Genomic DNA, 14,996 nt, shown 5'->3' on the forward strand with positions numbered 1-14,996 from the left:
ACATTGAAGGAAAACATATGTAATAAATATCACACAGTTCACAAAATGTGAAATAAACCCCAACTTTAAAGCAATTCAATTGTTGATAAAAAAAAAAAAAAAAAAAAAAAAAAAAAAAAAAAAAAAGCATGAAACTGTGTAAAAAACCAAAGCACAAGAAAATGGTTAAATTCTTTTAAGTGAGCTTTTCCATGTAATGCTAATCTCTATATAACTTAATTTCAGTCACATTATCTAACTTACCAATATGCAGAAAAGTAGTGCAATTCTTGCGACTTGTTTCATTGGTAATTTGTTGGCAGCCCTGAAAGCACTTTCTTGAGCTCTAAGTGAAGCTGCATAGGACAGCCGTGCCAATAAAGCATCATCAGCTTGTGATTCTGATTTAATAAAATGATTTAATTGATTCATTTAATGACACGTAATTCTATCAAAAAATTACAGTTATCAATTAAGCAGTTTTAAATAATATATAAATACCTGATAAATGACGAACTTCAGTGACTTGGTTAAAGTGTACAGATTTAACACCTACCAAAAATAAAGAGAAAATTTCCTTTTGCAAAAATTCTGGAACTTTTATTTTATTTCAAAATGTAAAGTGTGAACAACTTCTTATATGGTCAAGAATTTAAAAAGGTTTATATGAAGTATTTTTTCACTAGAAAAGACTAACAACTGATTACAAAATATCTAAAAGTTATTACTAACAGTACTTAAAGTGAAACTGACCATACTTTTAACTTACAGACCTAACATTACTTATTCAGATTTTCAAAGTTCAAATCTTTGTAGAAGTTATGCTTTTATGAAAAAAATTTGCTTTCAATATAAAGGTTGCAAATAGAAGCTAATTAAAATGTGTCCCTTTTAGAAACCACAAATTAAACTGATCATCAAAATTAAAGGAAGATGAGAAAAAATATGCTAAGTTAATGTCACAACCAATGCCCAATGCTGTAATTATTTATGTTAATTAAATACAAATTAACATAAAATTGCTCTTAGCGCCAGAAATGTGCTAATTTGGTGATTGGCAATGCGGTGTCTGAGACTAATCAGTATTCAGTAGTTATGGCTCGAAGGCATCATTTAAGTGAAGGCCAAAAGTAGTGAATACTTGGTAAAATCAAAAGAGGTCACCCAAAATTTGAGTATCCCTCAAAGTGTCATATTGAAAGTTTGGAGCTGCTTTTTAATCAGTGGATCAGTTGACAGACCACCTGTTCATGAGCGACCATGTGCAACAACTGCATCAGAAGACCATTTTCTGTCGTCGGCTCAAAGTGACCACGAAACGACTACAAGAGATTTGGTTTTAGACCTCCAGGCTGTCACAGGAAATCAAATTAGCCATTCTACTGTTGCACTAAGGCTTAATGAGGTTGGACTGTATGCGAGAAAAACTAACTGTTTGTGTCCCACTCACACTAGCATCCAGAGGAGCCCATTTAAACAGATGTCATCTTCATATTCAATGGAGCCAAAACAACTGGGCCAGAGTATTGTTTATTGACAAGTCCAGATATAGTCTGAAGAGTAATTCTAGGTGTATTTTGATCTGCAGAGAGAAGGAATATGCTACTTGCCTCTCCTTGTCCATGAAATATCTGTTTCTGTGATCGCGGTTTACTTGTTTGGGGAGGCATCATCACAAATGGCTGCACCAAGCTGCATATCCTTGAAGAAGGTTCTGTCCAACTTGACCCGCACATTTAGAAGAGTGATGTATAATTCCATAATGTTCAACACTTCGGTAAAGTCTATGAAATCAAGATGTCAGGTATGCATACCTGTTCGAGGTGACCATACACCATATTAAAAAAAATGTTTTCTGCAATAGGTGACTTAATTTTTCGTCATTTTCCAATTTTCATAAATTTTATTTTAATTTCAATATTTTACGAATAATCAGTTGCCAGATATTGTAATTTATGTTAACTAATGCTTTTGTACAATTTCTATTAATAATTTTTCATTCAGTATCAGTTAAGTTTTATTTCTGTCATTATCCTTTAATATTAATGACCAGTGTATATACAAGGGTGGATCCAAAAAAAAAAAAAAAAGGTTACAATAATATATAATTGTCAATAAAAAATATTTATTAACAACAGATAGAAAATATAAAAGGAAACTAAGAGGAGTACTTGAGTATCATTTTTCCTCATAATTACCAAATCTGTTTAGGCATTTACCTTAACGCAGGAGCAACTTACTTAAACCCGTCTTTGTAGAAATCACATCTCTACGAATTGAGCCAATTCTCAGTGGCTGTTTTCATATCACTGTCTGAAGACCTCATTCCAGATAAATGTTCCTTCAGTTTTAGAAAAAGAAAATAGTTGCTGGGTGCTAAAACTGGGCTATATGAGAAGGGGGGTGACTCCCGCTTAAAATTTTGCAACAATTCTTGAGTTTGGTGAGCAGTATGGAGCCTGATATTGCCATGCAGGAGAATGACATCATCACTCAACATGTCAGGGCATTTGTGTCGGATGGCTTCACGCAACCTTGTCTTAGTGGCACAGTAACAATCAGCAGTAACAGGCTTCAGATACTCAATTAGGACAATGAATCACAGCTCACACCTCCAAGCGAGACCACTTTTCTAAAAATCTTGCTATTTCAATCGCTCTGACACATCTGTGAACTTACTGTACCTACCCACAAAACTGCTGCTAGACAACTAGTGCCATCTGCCTACACTCTGGGGATAAAGTATTCCTTTCACAGTAATTACTTTTCAAAAGCTGATGCTTGTAACCTATTTTTTTAATCCACCTACATGTTATCATGCTTATACAAAATTTTTTAATATTTTTTAATATTTGTTGAAGGGGGCTTTTGTTATATGAGTAATTAATGCATTAAAAGGACTCTAATAAAATAATTCACATACTTTGTTTAGATGATGAATCATCCGATTCATTTCCACTGCTTTTTTCACCACCATCATGATATTTAATAGGTATGAATACTGATTCACTCTATAAAATAATTTAGAATTCAGTTTCTTTAGTAGCAGAAAACAAATTACAGTTATAATTTCATGTAATACAAGTATGTTCATTAAATAAAATAATTACAGTAAAACCCCTTTTAATTAATTGAAGTAGGGCAAGTGCAAAATCATAGAAACCAAAAAATCTTTTCTCAGTCAATTTATTTCCACTATTTCATTTTTTAGAGCATATATACATACTTACAAAATCAATTTCAATATACCACACACAAAAATAAACTGAACTCACTGCCCACCAGGTAATTGATGTTTACTGCTCATCTAATAAGATTGTTTATGCAATTGTACATTAAATATTGTGAGAAAATTTTCAAAAGATCATTCAGTATTTTAAATAATGTACATATACATTAATATGGATCATTTTGTAAAGATCATTTTGCAAAATTACTTTGAAGCCTCCACATACATAATTGTGCAAACAAACAGATGCGATTTTGAAAGTGTGCATTTTATATCATGGGATGAAAATGTTTAAGAATGAGTGGCTAGCGTTACTGAAATGAAGTCCATTATTTACTTTTTGACTATAAAAAACTGCCGAAGGTTTTCTTCCAGATCTGTGAAGTGTATGGTCCAAATGTCATTACAAAATGTGTGAGCTGGTAAAGCTGTTTAAGAAAGGTTTAGAAGTTGCACATGATAAACTACACTGGTGTGCAAAAATTAAGGACGAGACGGTTTTTTCAATATAACTTTGTACAAAAGCTTTCCAAATCAACATATTTAATACCGTAAGATCCCCAATACGTAAGGACATGAGTAATGTAAGCAACACTTACTAAAAGAGAAATCAGAGGGATAAAAAGAAGCTTTATTGAAAAAGTAGCATAGAGTGCAATGCGACTGAAGGCCGAAACATCCCTCTAATGGGTGCCCAGCAAGAAACATCCAGTCTTTAATAGGGGATATGATCTCCCCTGACTGCTAGGCAGGTTTCACAGCATCTGCCCATGCTGAGAATGAGGGTGTCAGTGAGTTGTTGAGGCATTGCTGCCCATTCGTCTTGCAGAAACAATCGAAGCTCCGGAATCGTTACTGGTGGTAAGGTACGAGCTGCCAAGCATCTGCCTAGAAAATCCCATACATGCTTGATGGGATTGACATCCGGAGATCTTGCCAGCCAATCCATACGTTCAGAATCCTCACTCTCTAAGAGCTGTTCGGCAGCTACTGTGCGATGACATGGTGCATTGTCGTCCATGACAAGGAACTGCGGACCCATAGCGCCTCTAAAAAGACGCACATATGGAAGAAGAATCTCATTACAATAACAGGTCCCGTTGACTGAACCTGCATCGAAGATGTGAAGGTCTGTACGATTAGAAAGCATGATGCCTCCCCAAACGAGAACACCGCCACCTCCATACCTGTCCCTTTCAATGAAGTTCGAGGGATGATTGCAGCTTCCCCACTCTCTCCAGATGAGTATGCGATGAGAATTGCTACTCAGACTGAATCTGCTCTCATCTGTAAAGAGTACGCGTCCCCACTCATTGTCTCTCCAATTCCGGTGTTCCCGGCACCACAGAGAACACCTTCTCCGATGGGCAGGCGTTAGAGGTACACACCGTCTGGCCACGGTAAAACACAATTATCGGTCATCCAGTCGCCTGTGTCATGTGTCTATATATTTCTTCCGCTGTCTGCTGCCTGTTTCTTCTGGCCTGTAAAGCAATATACCGGTCATCTGCGGGTGTGGTTCCTCATTGACGACCACTACTGAACCCACGGATAGCTGTTCCTGTAGTTTGAAATTGTCGCCAAAGTCGTGAAACGATGCTGTGAGCAATTCCGAACTGTGCGGCCACACTTGTCACACTGCGGCCTTCCTCCAACTTCCCAATGATTTGACCTCGGGTAAAAGCATCCAGATGTGATCTAACAGATTGATTATTCGCCATTTCTCGCTGAGGCAGCAACTCGGTGTGATTTTAACTGCTATACGGCGTGCAATCTCTTTGCCAGAAATACTGATCTTACACCGAAAACATGCTTTATACTACTCAGACACTCCCCCCATTACGTCTACCTGCATATCTGCGCATGTGCTACCGTACATCACCTTACTTAATCTCCTGATTGGTCTTTCTGTCCGCTCTGCCTCTTCGTTCAGCTGATATGCTAATTTTTCGACTTCGTCCTTACTTTTTGCACACCAATGTATGACTGGGCTGGTGATCTGTAATTGCATATGATTGTGTACATGCCAGATACCATATTTGATGAAAATACCATTTCCAGAATCTTGGTGGTTTTTTTACAAGTTTCACATCCAATCAGTTCTACGGAAACCAGAAAAACTTAGGTTATAGGGAGATGTATTATGGGTTCTAAGGCTAATCAACAAGGAACACAAAATGAACAGATTACCCACTGCTTTGACATTTTTGATTCAATATTATTAAAAAGGTGATGAGACTGCATCACCTTTTGCACCTTCATACTTAAGTGATATTGATGCAGTGTCTGGTTATCCCTGAATCCAAGTAGCACGGTAACAAAACTTTCTCTGATGAGAAATTCAGGCAGTCAAGGTTATGGCAACCATGTTCAACAGACATGATGTTTAGCTAGTGGACATCATGCCGCTAGGGGTAACAATAAACAATGATGTATACTGTGAACTCGCCGCCCAGATGGTATAGTGGTTAGGAGAGCCTGACTGCGATAGCAAAGGGTTCGAATATCCCGGAGATGGCTTGGATGTAAAACTGTCTGACCCTTCATAGGAGGTAACGGTGGCCACCTACTAGGTGCCTCCATAATAAAATAGTCACCGCTCCTGGCCTTGGGAGTGGCCAATGCTGTTATAGGCAAGTGCCCGCCATTTGTAAAATATATATATATATATATTGTCAACTCTGATTGAACTCTGCCTTGCAGTTGACAAAAATTCATGGATTTCTGCCAGAACTCTAATTAAATCTTTTGGCTGGCAGCAACTGGATCATCAACATATTTCTGATAAATCAATATGCCTCACTACATTTAAAAAGATTCTACTCAGTAAGCACTTTCAAAGTGATGAAGTGAAAACAATGGTTCAGAAATATCATTTGGCTTTGATTGAACTCTGCCATGCAGTTGACAATTAACACCATGGCATTCTCTTGCCAGAGTTCTACTGCTTCTAATCAAATCTTTTGGATGGCAGCAACTGGATCAATGACATGCTCATGAGACATGGTTCTGATAAGTCAGTATGCTTTACAGCATCTGAAAAGATTCCATACAGTAAGCACTTTTAAAGTTATGAAATGAAAGCAATGGTTCAGAAATGGTTTTCTTTTTGGGTGCTATACTTCTATGATACAGATGTATAAAAACTTATCATTCTACAACAAATGCTTTGATAACTAACTGTGTGGAAAAGCTGAAGAGAATTTGTGAGGGGGGACCAGATTCTATTCTATAATTTTAGGTATTAATTTAAATAACCAAATGAACAAACATATTCTCCTGATTTAAAAGCCTAAAATACAGCTTAAAATGTAGATGCTATTTTTCTGTTAATTACAAAATACATTAACTTTATCTCCTATATCTTTTTTAATTTCCCTCAGATTACCAATGATTTTGAGTTAAATACAGACATCATCTCCAGTATTACCCTGATTAATCAGAAGTTGATCACTTTAAATCAATTGGGAATAAATTTAAAGATAACAATAAAGTACTAATGCACAAGTTCAGTACATGCATAAGGCACCACAGAAAAGACATAGGAATAAAGCTTTAATTTATTTGATTAGAAATTCAAAAATGAAATTTATTTTATGAACATTTAGAATAAAATATGAATCAGTACATGATTAATAAATCCGTTTCATGATAAGAGGTATCAATCTTTGCAACAGAACAAACAATAATCTAGTGCGTATAAATAAAAAAGTTTAGTTCAAGAAAATTCATCATGTTTACATAGCTTTAATTTTGGTAACATGCTTGCTGCTAAATCTCTATTTGGTTTACAAAAATGCAATTTCTGACACTGGTTCAAAGAAATTCATCTATGCAATATGGCAAAGAACTATTCAATAGATCAATGCATGTACAGCAGAAAAATTTTGTGGAAAAAAAATTTAAAATATCAATCAGAGTGTTGCCACTCCTATTAAGTTTAGTATTATTTGTTTGTTTTGCAATTTGTTTGATCTATGAATTTGCAAACCCAGTTTTGTTAGGAATGCTGTGATCAGGAAATTACTGCTCTTAGCTATGCTGAATTTAACTTATTCTACAGAAATACTGAATGCTATTCACCATTAAGATGTACGGACCATTTGATCATTATGTTAAACCATACACGCAAATAGCGTCATTATTCTCTGTGTCTTTGTAAAGCGAAAATAAATTGGATATTAAACAATGTCGGAATTTTGAGTGAAAACAAAACTGGCATCTGTGAAGTGACATTGTACTCTGCATTAAGCAGCGAACCAGGAGTTGTTAATTTACAAATCGAATATTACTTTATTGGAAGTAAGCCATGTAATTTATGAGTTTATTTAATCTTTTTAATGCTTCTGAATTATTTTATACAAAGTTCTATTTCATATAGAATGTTTATGCTCAACTTGATACACGTTTAAGAAAAGTAAATTGACTCTAGATTCAGAACAGAGACTGAGCCTGAAGCCAAACTTGAAATTAAGTTACAAGCTGAGAACTAATTTACACCATCTCTTTACTATGATAGCAAATACGTTTGGTAAGGTTTATGATAAGAATGATGTAAGAGACATTCATGTTCAATTTTGCAAAGTTGTCAAGATGGCTGAGCATTTATTTAAACTAGATGAAGAAATTAAAAGACCTGATTAGCTTTACGGATGAAGAGTATGACACAATGGAATCTTAGAGACAAATTTACTGAAATATGAGTTATATATGAAAAGAATTATAAGCAACATGATGAAGGTATATCAGGAATTTCTAATAAGTTTCCATCTGATAATTTAAAACTAATGGAATATGATTAATCTGTAATTGCTTTGAGTAAATTAACCAGTTGGATATTTGTATGACCAAGGGAAATTTTGATGTAAAAGTGCAATGAAATTAATTATTAATACAGTCAACAGTCTTTAATCCGGACTCGTTGGAACTTCGGCGATTCCGGATTATAGATCATCAATTTAAATCTGGTAAGATGGCATGCAGAATTAAAAAATTGAATATATAAAACCGTAATTTATGAAATAAAGAGCAATTATGATCTAAAGGGTATCAAAATTTACAAAAAAAAAAAAAAAAAAAAAAAGCTTAATATTTATTTGTTTACTTTATTAAACATTTCTTTCAACTAATGCATGCATAAAGCATACATTATGCATAGTCGAAATTAGAAAGTCGCAATCAGAAAACTATTTGATGTGTATTGTGATATTTATAATGATGAGGAATTTTATTTAAATCATATCAAAGACGGAGTACATCGAGATGAAATACTGCATTTAGTAAGGAATTATACGCCGAATAAAATAAAAACATCTGCCCTGAAGATAAGGATAGTGCTGACAGATCAACTTCCAGTTCATTGCGCGCCGTGACGTTTAGATCTAAACTTCCCTATTATATACAAAATTGCCCTTATACCATTCTTTGAAAAAAATGTTCCTTTCTAATAATCAAAAATTCTTTAAATCCATCTGTCTTATAGAGGTTACCTTAACTTTACCTAAAAATAACTGCGTTCTATAAAAAACTTACTGTCAACCATGAAGTCATGTCAACTATGAATAAATATACTTTTACAAGGACAGTAATAACACATAGTAACATCAGTTTACTGTGAAAGCCATTACAGATGTAAATTTGATGTGAACATTAGCATACTTTTAATAGCTCTAACCAAACTGTTATAAAATCTACTGTGGCTAAAATTTTCATAGACCATGTATAAAAAAAAATCTACTCACCAATAAAGGCTCAGCCTCAACATAATCACAATCATGTTCTTCAATTTCACTGCTAGTGGGATCAACAAGCTGTCAAATAAAAAAGAGGATATATGAATAATAATACTAATAAATTACAGGGAACATGGCTATATTATTAGCATTATTACTTACGGCATACATAGGTTTAGAACTGCACTGACTTCGCCATGGTTTCCAAAATATAAAACCCAATAAATAAAGCATGAACATGGTCGTTTTCACATATGTACTAAAAAAAGGCTTGCTAAAATTTTCATCTTTAAATATATACTGTAAGTAAATGAAGAACACATTAGAATTACAACAAATCAAAACTGTTTCTCAAACTATGCTTTTACTACTTGAAAACAAAAATCATTCACTCGCACTTTGCACAAGAGAAGTATTAAAACAATACGAGGATAAATAACAATATTATTAGTAGCCATGCAGAAATATTTCATTTTCAGATTGAGAGGGGGAAATGTATTAAGAATATCAACAAATAATGCCAGTTATTTTTTCTTTAGTGCCCCAGATAAAATACAAAAAAGGATTTTAGCTAAAGGTTTTATCAAATCACTGATACTTTATATTACATTGCTTTATAAATATATATATTATAAATAGAAGTAAGTAAACATATTATAATTTCCCCAATTTTAGAAAACTTATTTTTAATATGTTTCACATGGAAAGAAAACAGATATCAAATGGCTTCACATTTAACAGCTTGATATGCTGATGGGACACTGCCCCCCCCGAGAGAAAAATGTATTTTGAGATAGATATGAGTAAATATTTTTTTAATATAAAAGTTAGAGAATAACAGATAAATTACTGAAATATATTTCTTAAATGCTAGACTGCACATGCAATGCAACACAGGCAATGGGCATTTTAAGAGAGGAAAACATTTTATATTTGAGTCAATACAGCATCTTAAATATTCCAAAGCCAAGAAATAATGACTGAAATACTGTTTATGTAAATGCATCACATTTGAATAATTATGACAATTCCAGATAGCAGAATTACACTGCTTCAGACTTCAACATTTCACAATTATAATTTTAAAATGTCCATGCCATGGCCAAATAGGCAAAGTTCCCTTAGAAAGTCCTCCATAAAAGCATTCCTGGACTCACTGCTCATGGCACTTGATGGAATCTGTGAAGAAATGTAGAGAATTGGTAATAAACATAGATGATATACTAGAATTGCGATGGCAATGCCCCAATCATTAGTTAACTAACAGATAGCAAAACTTGTAGTATGGCTCTAAATTCAGAAAAGTAATAACAATAGTGAAGGAAGTGACAGAAAGATTGTTGAGAAAGGAAAAAAAATATCGAAAATTTATTCAGATCGCAATTACAGGACTTGAACAATTAAACTTTGTAATTGAACACGAAACTATACAGAACAAAAGAAAGTATTAAGACCAAAAAATGAAGAAACTTAAGGAACGTACTTTCAAAGAAATGTTTAATAAATTTTAAATTTATAACCTCTGCATGCTATCTTACTGGATTTAAATTGATGATCTATTATCTGGAAACTCCCAAATCCAGAACTGCTGAAACCTTGATGAGTTCATATCTTAGACTTTGTACTACATTCTAATTAAGTTTTAAATAATTGTGTTTATTGAACTTCTTTAATGCATTATCTAATTTTGCATCACTCACAGAATTAATGGTTTATGTTTACACTCAATGTATTACTAATAGTTTAATTGGGTTATTTAGCTGATGGGACTCAGAAAATCTATGTAACTCAGTCATACCAAATACCTATACACATACATCTATAGAACTTAAAACTTATTCACACTGTCGAAGCCATCAACAATATGTCAGTTTTATCTATCCATCTCTAAACACGTGAAGTAACATGTGAACACTGTATATAACACAAAATCCAAGATCTGAAATCAATGGGACTTCGGAGATTCCAAATTAAAAAAAATTTCAGATTTTAGATCATCAGTTTAAATCTTGTAAGATGACATGCAGAAATTGTAAAATTGAAAATATTCTTTATTAATATTTAGGATTGTGCATAAAGAATGATTTTAACTGAATCACTGCTATATGAAATAAAATGACAATATTTTCTAGATTTAAAACCATACTAACAGACAGTAACTGTTCTGTAAATTAATTGATGATTGATGCACTGGTCATCATCTTCATTTACCTTTTTTTTTTTTTTTTTAATATTTGAATAATTGGAAAATTTCGTGTTTTACTTGTGATATTTCTGCGATTTTTACTTGTGTGAAAGTAACAGATTTGCTGCTTTCATCATCATGAAATTTAGTAGTTGCCTATATCTTAAGACAAGCATTTAAAAAAATATCTGCAGACACATCCCCATCATGATCTTGCAATGTTCCATATATCACATTCTATATTTAAATATTTCTACAATTTTTGGATGGTCTTACTGCTGTATCAATTTTTAAAATGTTATTTTATACATGCATTTTAGGGTGTGCAAAATTTTTATATCTTATCGGCTGAGTGATGGGTGTAGTTTCCGGGAAAGAGTAGTATCATTTACTAAGAATGTAATTTATTAATAGACTAACCAAAGTAATAACCTGCTTCAAATGAACAAATAAGACAGAGTGAATCTGTTGTTAACTGTTCTGTGGAATCTAATCATCTTTTCCTTTCTTGACACTATATTAGCATATTAGCAAAACAAATAAACAATAACCATATGAGCAACAGATGCTAACTTCCCACAACCATTCATGAGTTGAAAGTGTGATTGTGGCCAGGGTTAATCAAGGTATTATCATTAGCTACAGTAGACTTCTCCAGCCAGCAACTATTTGAATGGACAACAATAACCAGCAGCTGTTTGCATGACATTCAGGAATCTCATTTAGTAGTGAGAAAAATCAGCACACCTACGTTTTCTTGACAGACTCCCTTCCTACTTTTTAAGGAAAAATAAATTTTTGCTGGGGGTGCAAAGGTCGAGGTATTTTATCATTCTAAATACTGGATTCTAAGATTTCAGACTTTGTATTATATATTCTCCTCACCTGCACTGCACCTTTCATGCATCCTTAAACCAACACTCATCATGTGCCCCCACCTGAACTTTGAAAAGAACTGAAATGCATTAGTTTACTTGTGCCTTTACCAAAGACAGCCCTGGGACACTTCAAGCACAGACATTTTTAAGTAAAGATAGTTCCATTAACACAGCCACCTGGCTGATATGCTAACTGCCTCAATGAATTGGCTTCCTTGATACTGGTGGAAAGAAAGAAAGATAATGATGGAATGGATCTTTGTTTACAGTAAAACATCTTCATTAAGTCAGGATCTTCAACCTTTATTTTTATAATTCTATGGTCTAATTGTTATTGGGTCTATAATGGCAAGCTGTGCAAAAATGCAGTTCCTAGAATTCCCAAGCATTGCGTATAATCATCAAAGAACATATACTAGACAAATGTAATTTCTCAGTTTATTAGGTCATATATTCTGAAAGATATTTACACACTTGATATTTTTAAAATGGTAAACTTATATAATATGGCAATACTTATAAAGAATAATTTTATTCTTTCTAACTTTAATTCACACTGCATCTAAAACTGATCTTCCAAGGTTGAAATTTACAGAAAGAGCACAAAATGGGATATTCACATTTAATCAAATGCCAAATTTCAAAAGTCAGAAAATGAATACAATTTGTATCTTGATAATGATTGCTCTATTTATCATGAATAAAATATATATGTACAACTGCTGATTAAAAATAAGCAAAATAATACTGCAAGAATAAAATCACCATTTGCCTAATTTCTGGTATACTTGCCCTGCATATCTATCACAGTGATTCATCATCATGATTTGAATCCATAGAAAAGCAATCATACATGACTCCTGAAGATAACCACCACATGGTACATAATATCTTTCTTGAGATATAAAGTTGACCAGCATTTTTTTAACTGAACTTCTGCAAATGCCACATAAGGTTCCCTTTTCATTAGATCAGAAGATACTTGAGAATACTTTATTTGCTCACAATCAGAAAAGAGCACACTTCGAATTGCTTAACCTTGTTCCAATCAATCACCTCATGCAGCATCCACATATTAAGGTTCGTTATTTTACTTTTATAAACAGGAGGAAAATTCAATTTCTGTGTAAACTTCTATATCAGCGGTTCTCAAACTTTTTTGCCCCCAACCCTCTCCTTTCCAAAACTTGAAAAATAAATAAATATATTTGTCTGGATTTAGATGATTTAAAACTTGTTTTACAAATTAAAAAATAAAAAGTGTAGAAAATGTTGATAAATACCCCAAAATTTGAATAATTTTTTTAGGAAACTAAAACGTTAAATAAAAAGGCTGATTGCATGCCCCTTGAAGCTGTAAAATTTCCTCCTTGGGGAAATTCTGCTTTGGTTGGGAAACATTAAATGATGGTACTCAATCAAGTATTTTAAATTGGCAGACTAGGAAGGATACCAATCAGATGATTTTGTAAATGCTTTGCATTTAACCTAAACTACCAAATATCAGTAAATGGTGTTAGCTTTTTATAGAAAGAAAATGTGCCTTTTTAAATAGCTCTAGCTATTTAAAAAGGCACACCTTCTTTCTTGCCAGTACTCAGCTAGTGCAGATTTATAACAGAGTTCATCACTCAAGATAGTGGCATGTAAATAAGAATGCTTTCAGAAACTTCAATCTTGTTAACAAAACTATGTTTTCCTGTTAAAGAGCATTTACTTTCTTGCCACTTAACACATATTTGACTTAGTGGTGACATAGTGTTTAATCTGTTCTGAAATAAATTGGCATCCAACAACAGGATTTTTATAAGCAAGGAAAAGATCTGTAAGTTAAAGAAAAAGGTAAGAAGTTTGTTTAATAAGCTCATAAGCAGTACTTCTGAAGATATTAATAAAGAAGATCCTGATAGTATTTACTTGAAGTAGAATCGGAGTCATTAACTTAAAAAGTGAAGTTACAGCAGCTGCAAAACTTAGACAAGCAATGGATTTAATGTCAGAAGCTGACAAGACAGAAGAGGAGCTTGAAAATGAAAGTCAGCCAGTTGAGCAATATTTAATTATTTCAAGGTTAAGGTAATTTTAGATAAAAAATAATAAATAAACAGATGTTGATTGCATAACATATTCTTCTGACAGTGTAAATATTTTGCAGAAAAGAAAACTTCAACTTCTATAAACCATATCAAAGAAATTTGATGAAAACATTATAGAATGGCTGCAGTTTTGAGCCCTATTTATGAAGACACATGATGATAATATAGATCCTACAGGTAAGTATCTTATACAGTCAACAGTAATAAATTCATATGCTAAGGAACTAGTTGATACTTATCTTGTGGCTGCAGAGAATTATCCAAAAGTAGTAAAAGCTTTACTACTGACTTTTGGTAAAGATGGTTTATTAACTGAAATTTATATCACAGAACTTTCATTACAAGTGTTCGGTGGCAGGAGAAAAAGAAAGATGTACCCTTAATTTGTTGGCACAAAAATTACGTGGTTGGTAACTAGGCACAAAATGTTGGATTGCAGAATTTAAAATTTAACAATTAACCATTATATCATCAAAGTGTTAATTAAGTTTCAAGTTAATAAATTCCAAAGCCTGAATAAACCTTTACCACAGTTTAAATAATAACTGGGTAGATAACAAATAAAACAAATTAGTTCAAGAATTATAAAATGAAATCTACTGCATTGTCTTTTATTTAAACAACCCAGGTAAGTAAGAGCTAAGGTGGCACAAGTTAAATACACAGAAAATCAAACATACAGGTACTGTATACTGCAGTAAATTTAAATCAAAGCTCTTTATTATTGGTTATCAATGAAGATGTTGGCTTGCAAGAGTTATATACTTCTGGGAAGTAGGAAATAAACATATTAACCAAAAACACATTAAATTTGAACCAAAGAAAAAAATTTTAAAAAAAAAAATTTAAGCAACAGGATTCATCTATGTAATAATCATTTAAACCAGTAGGAATGAA

General features: G+C 33.0%; 1 protein-coding gene across 3 annotated transcripts in view; it reads right to left on the bottom strand.

The window, feature by feature from the left end:
* LOC118190091 (solute carrier family 35 member F5) overlaps positions 1–14,996 on the bottom strand; it is a 54,370-nt gene that overhangs the window by 19,950 nt on the left and 19,424 nt on the right. For all 3 annotated transcript variants that reach the window (XR_004758355.2, XM_035360788.2, XM_085809870.1), the window contains exons 4-8: positions 9,103–9,240; positions 8,950–9,018; positions 2,903–2,990; positions 481–531; positions 244–380 (exon numbers count right to left, since the gene is read on the bottom strand). Coding sequence is in view for 2 of the 3 variants with exons in the window: in XM_035360788.2 (XP_035216679.1) it covers positions 244–380; positions 481–531; positions 2,903–2,990; positions 8,950–9,018; positions 9,103–9,240 (483 nt within the window). In the remaining variant the exon portion in view is untranslated. The remainder of the gene's footprint in view (positions 1–243; positions 381–480; positions 532–2,902; positions 2,991–8,949; positions 9,019–9,102; positions 9,241–14,996) is intronic.

The sequence above is a fragment of the Stegodyphus dumicola genome, chromosome X2 (assembly GCF_044657685.1).
Source record: "Stegodyphus dumicola isolate Sdum_Otavi_A_Nest chromosome X2, ASM4465768v1".
NCBI classification, from domain to species: domain Eukaryota; kingdom Metazoa; phylum Arthropoda; class Arachnida; order Araneae; family Eresidae; genus Stegodyphus; species Stegodyphus dumicola.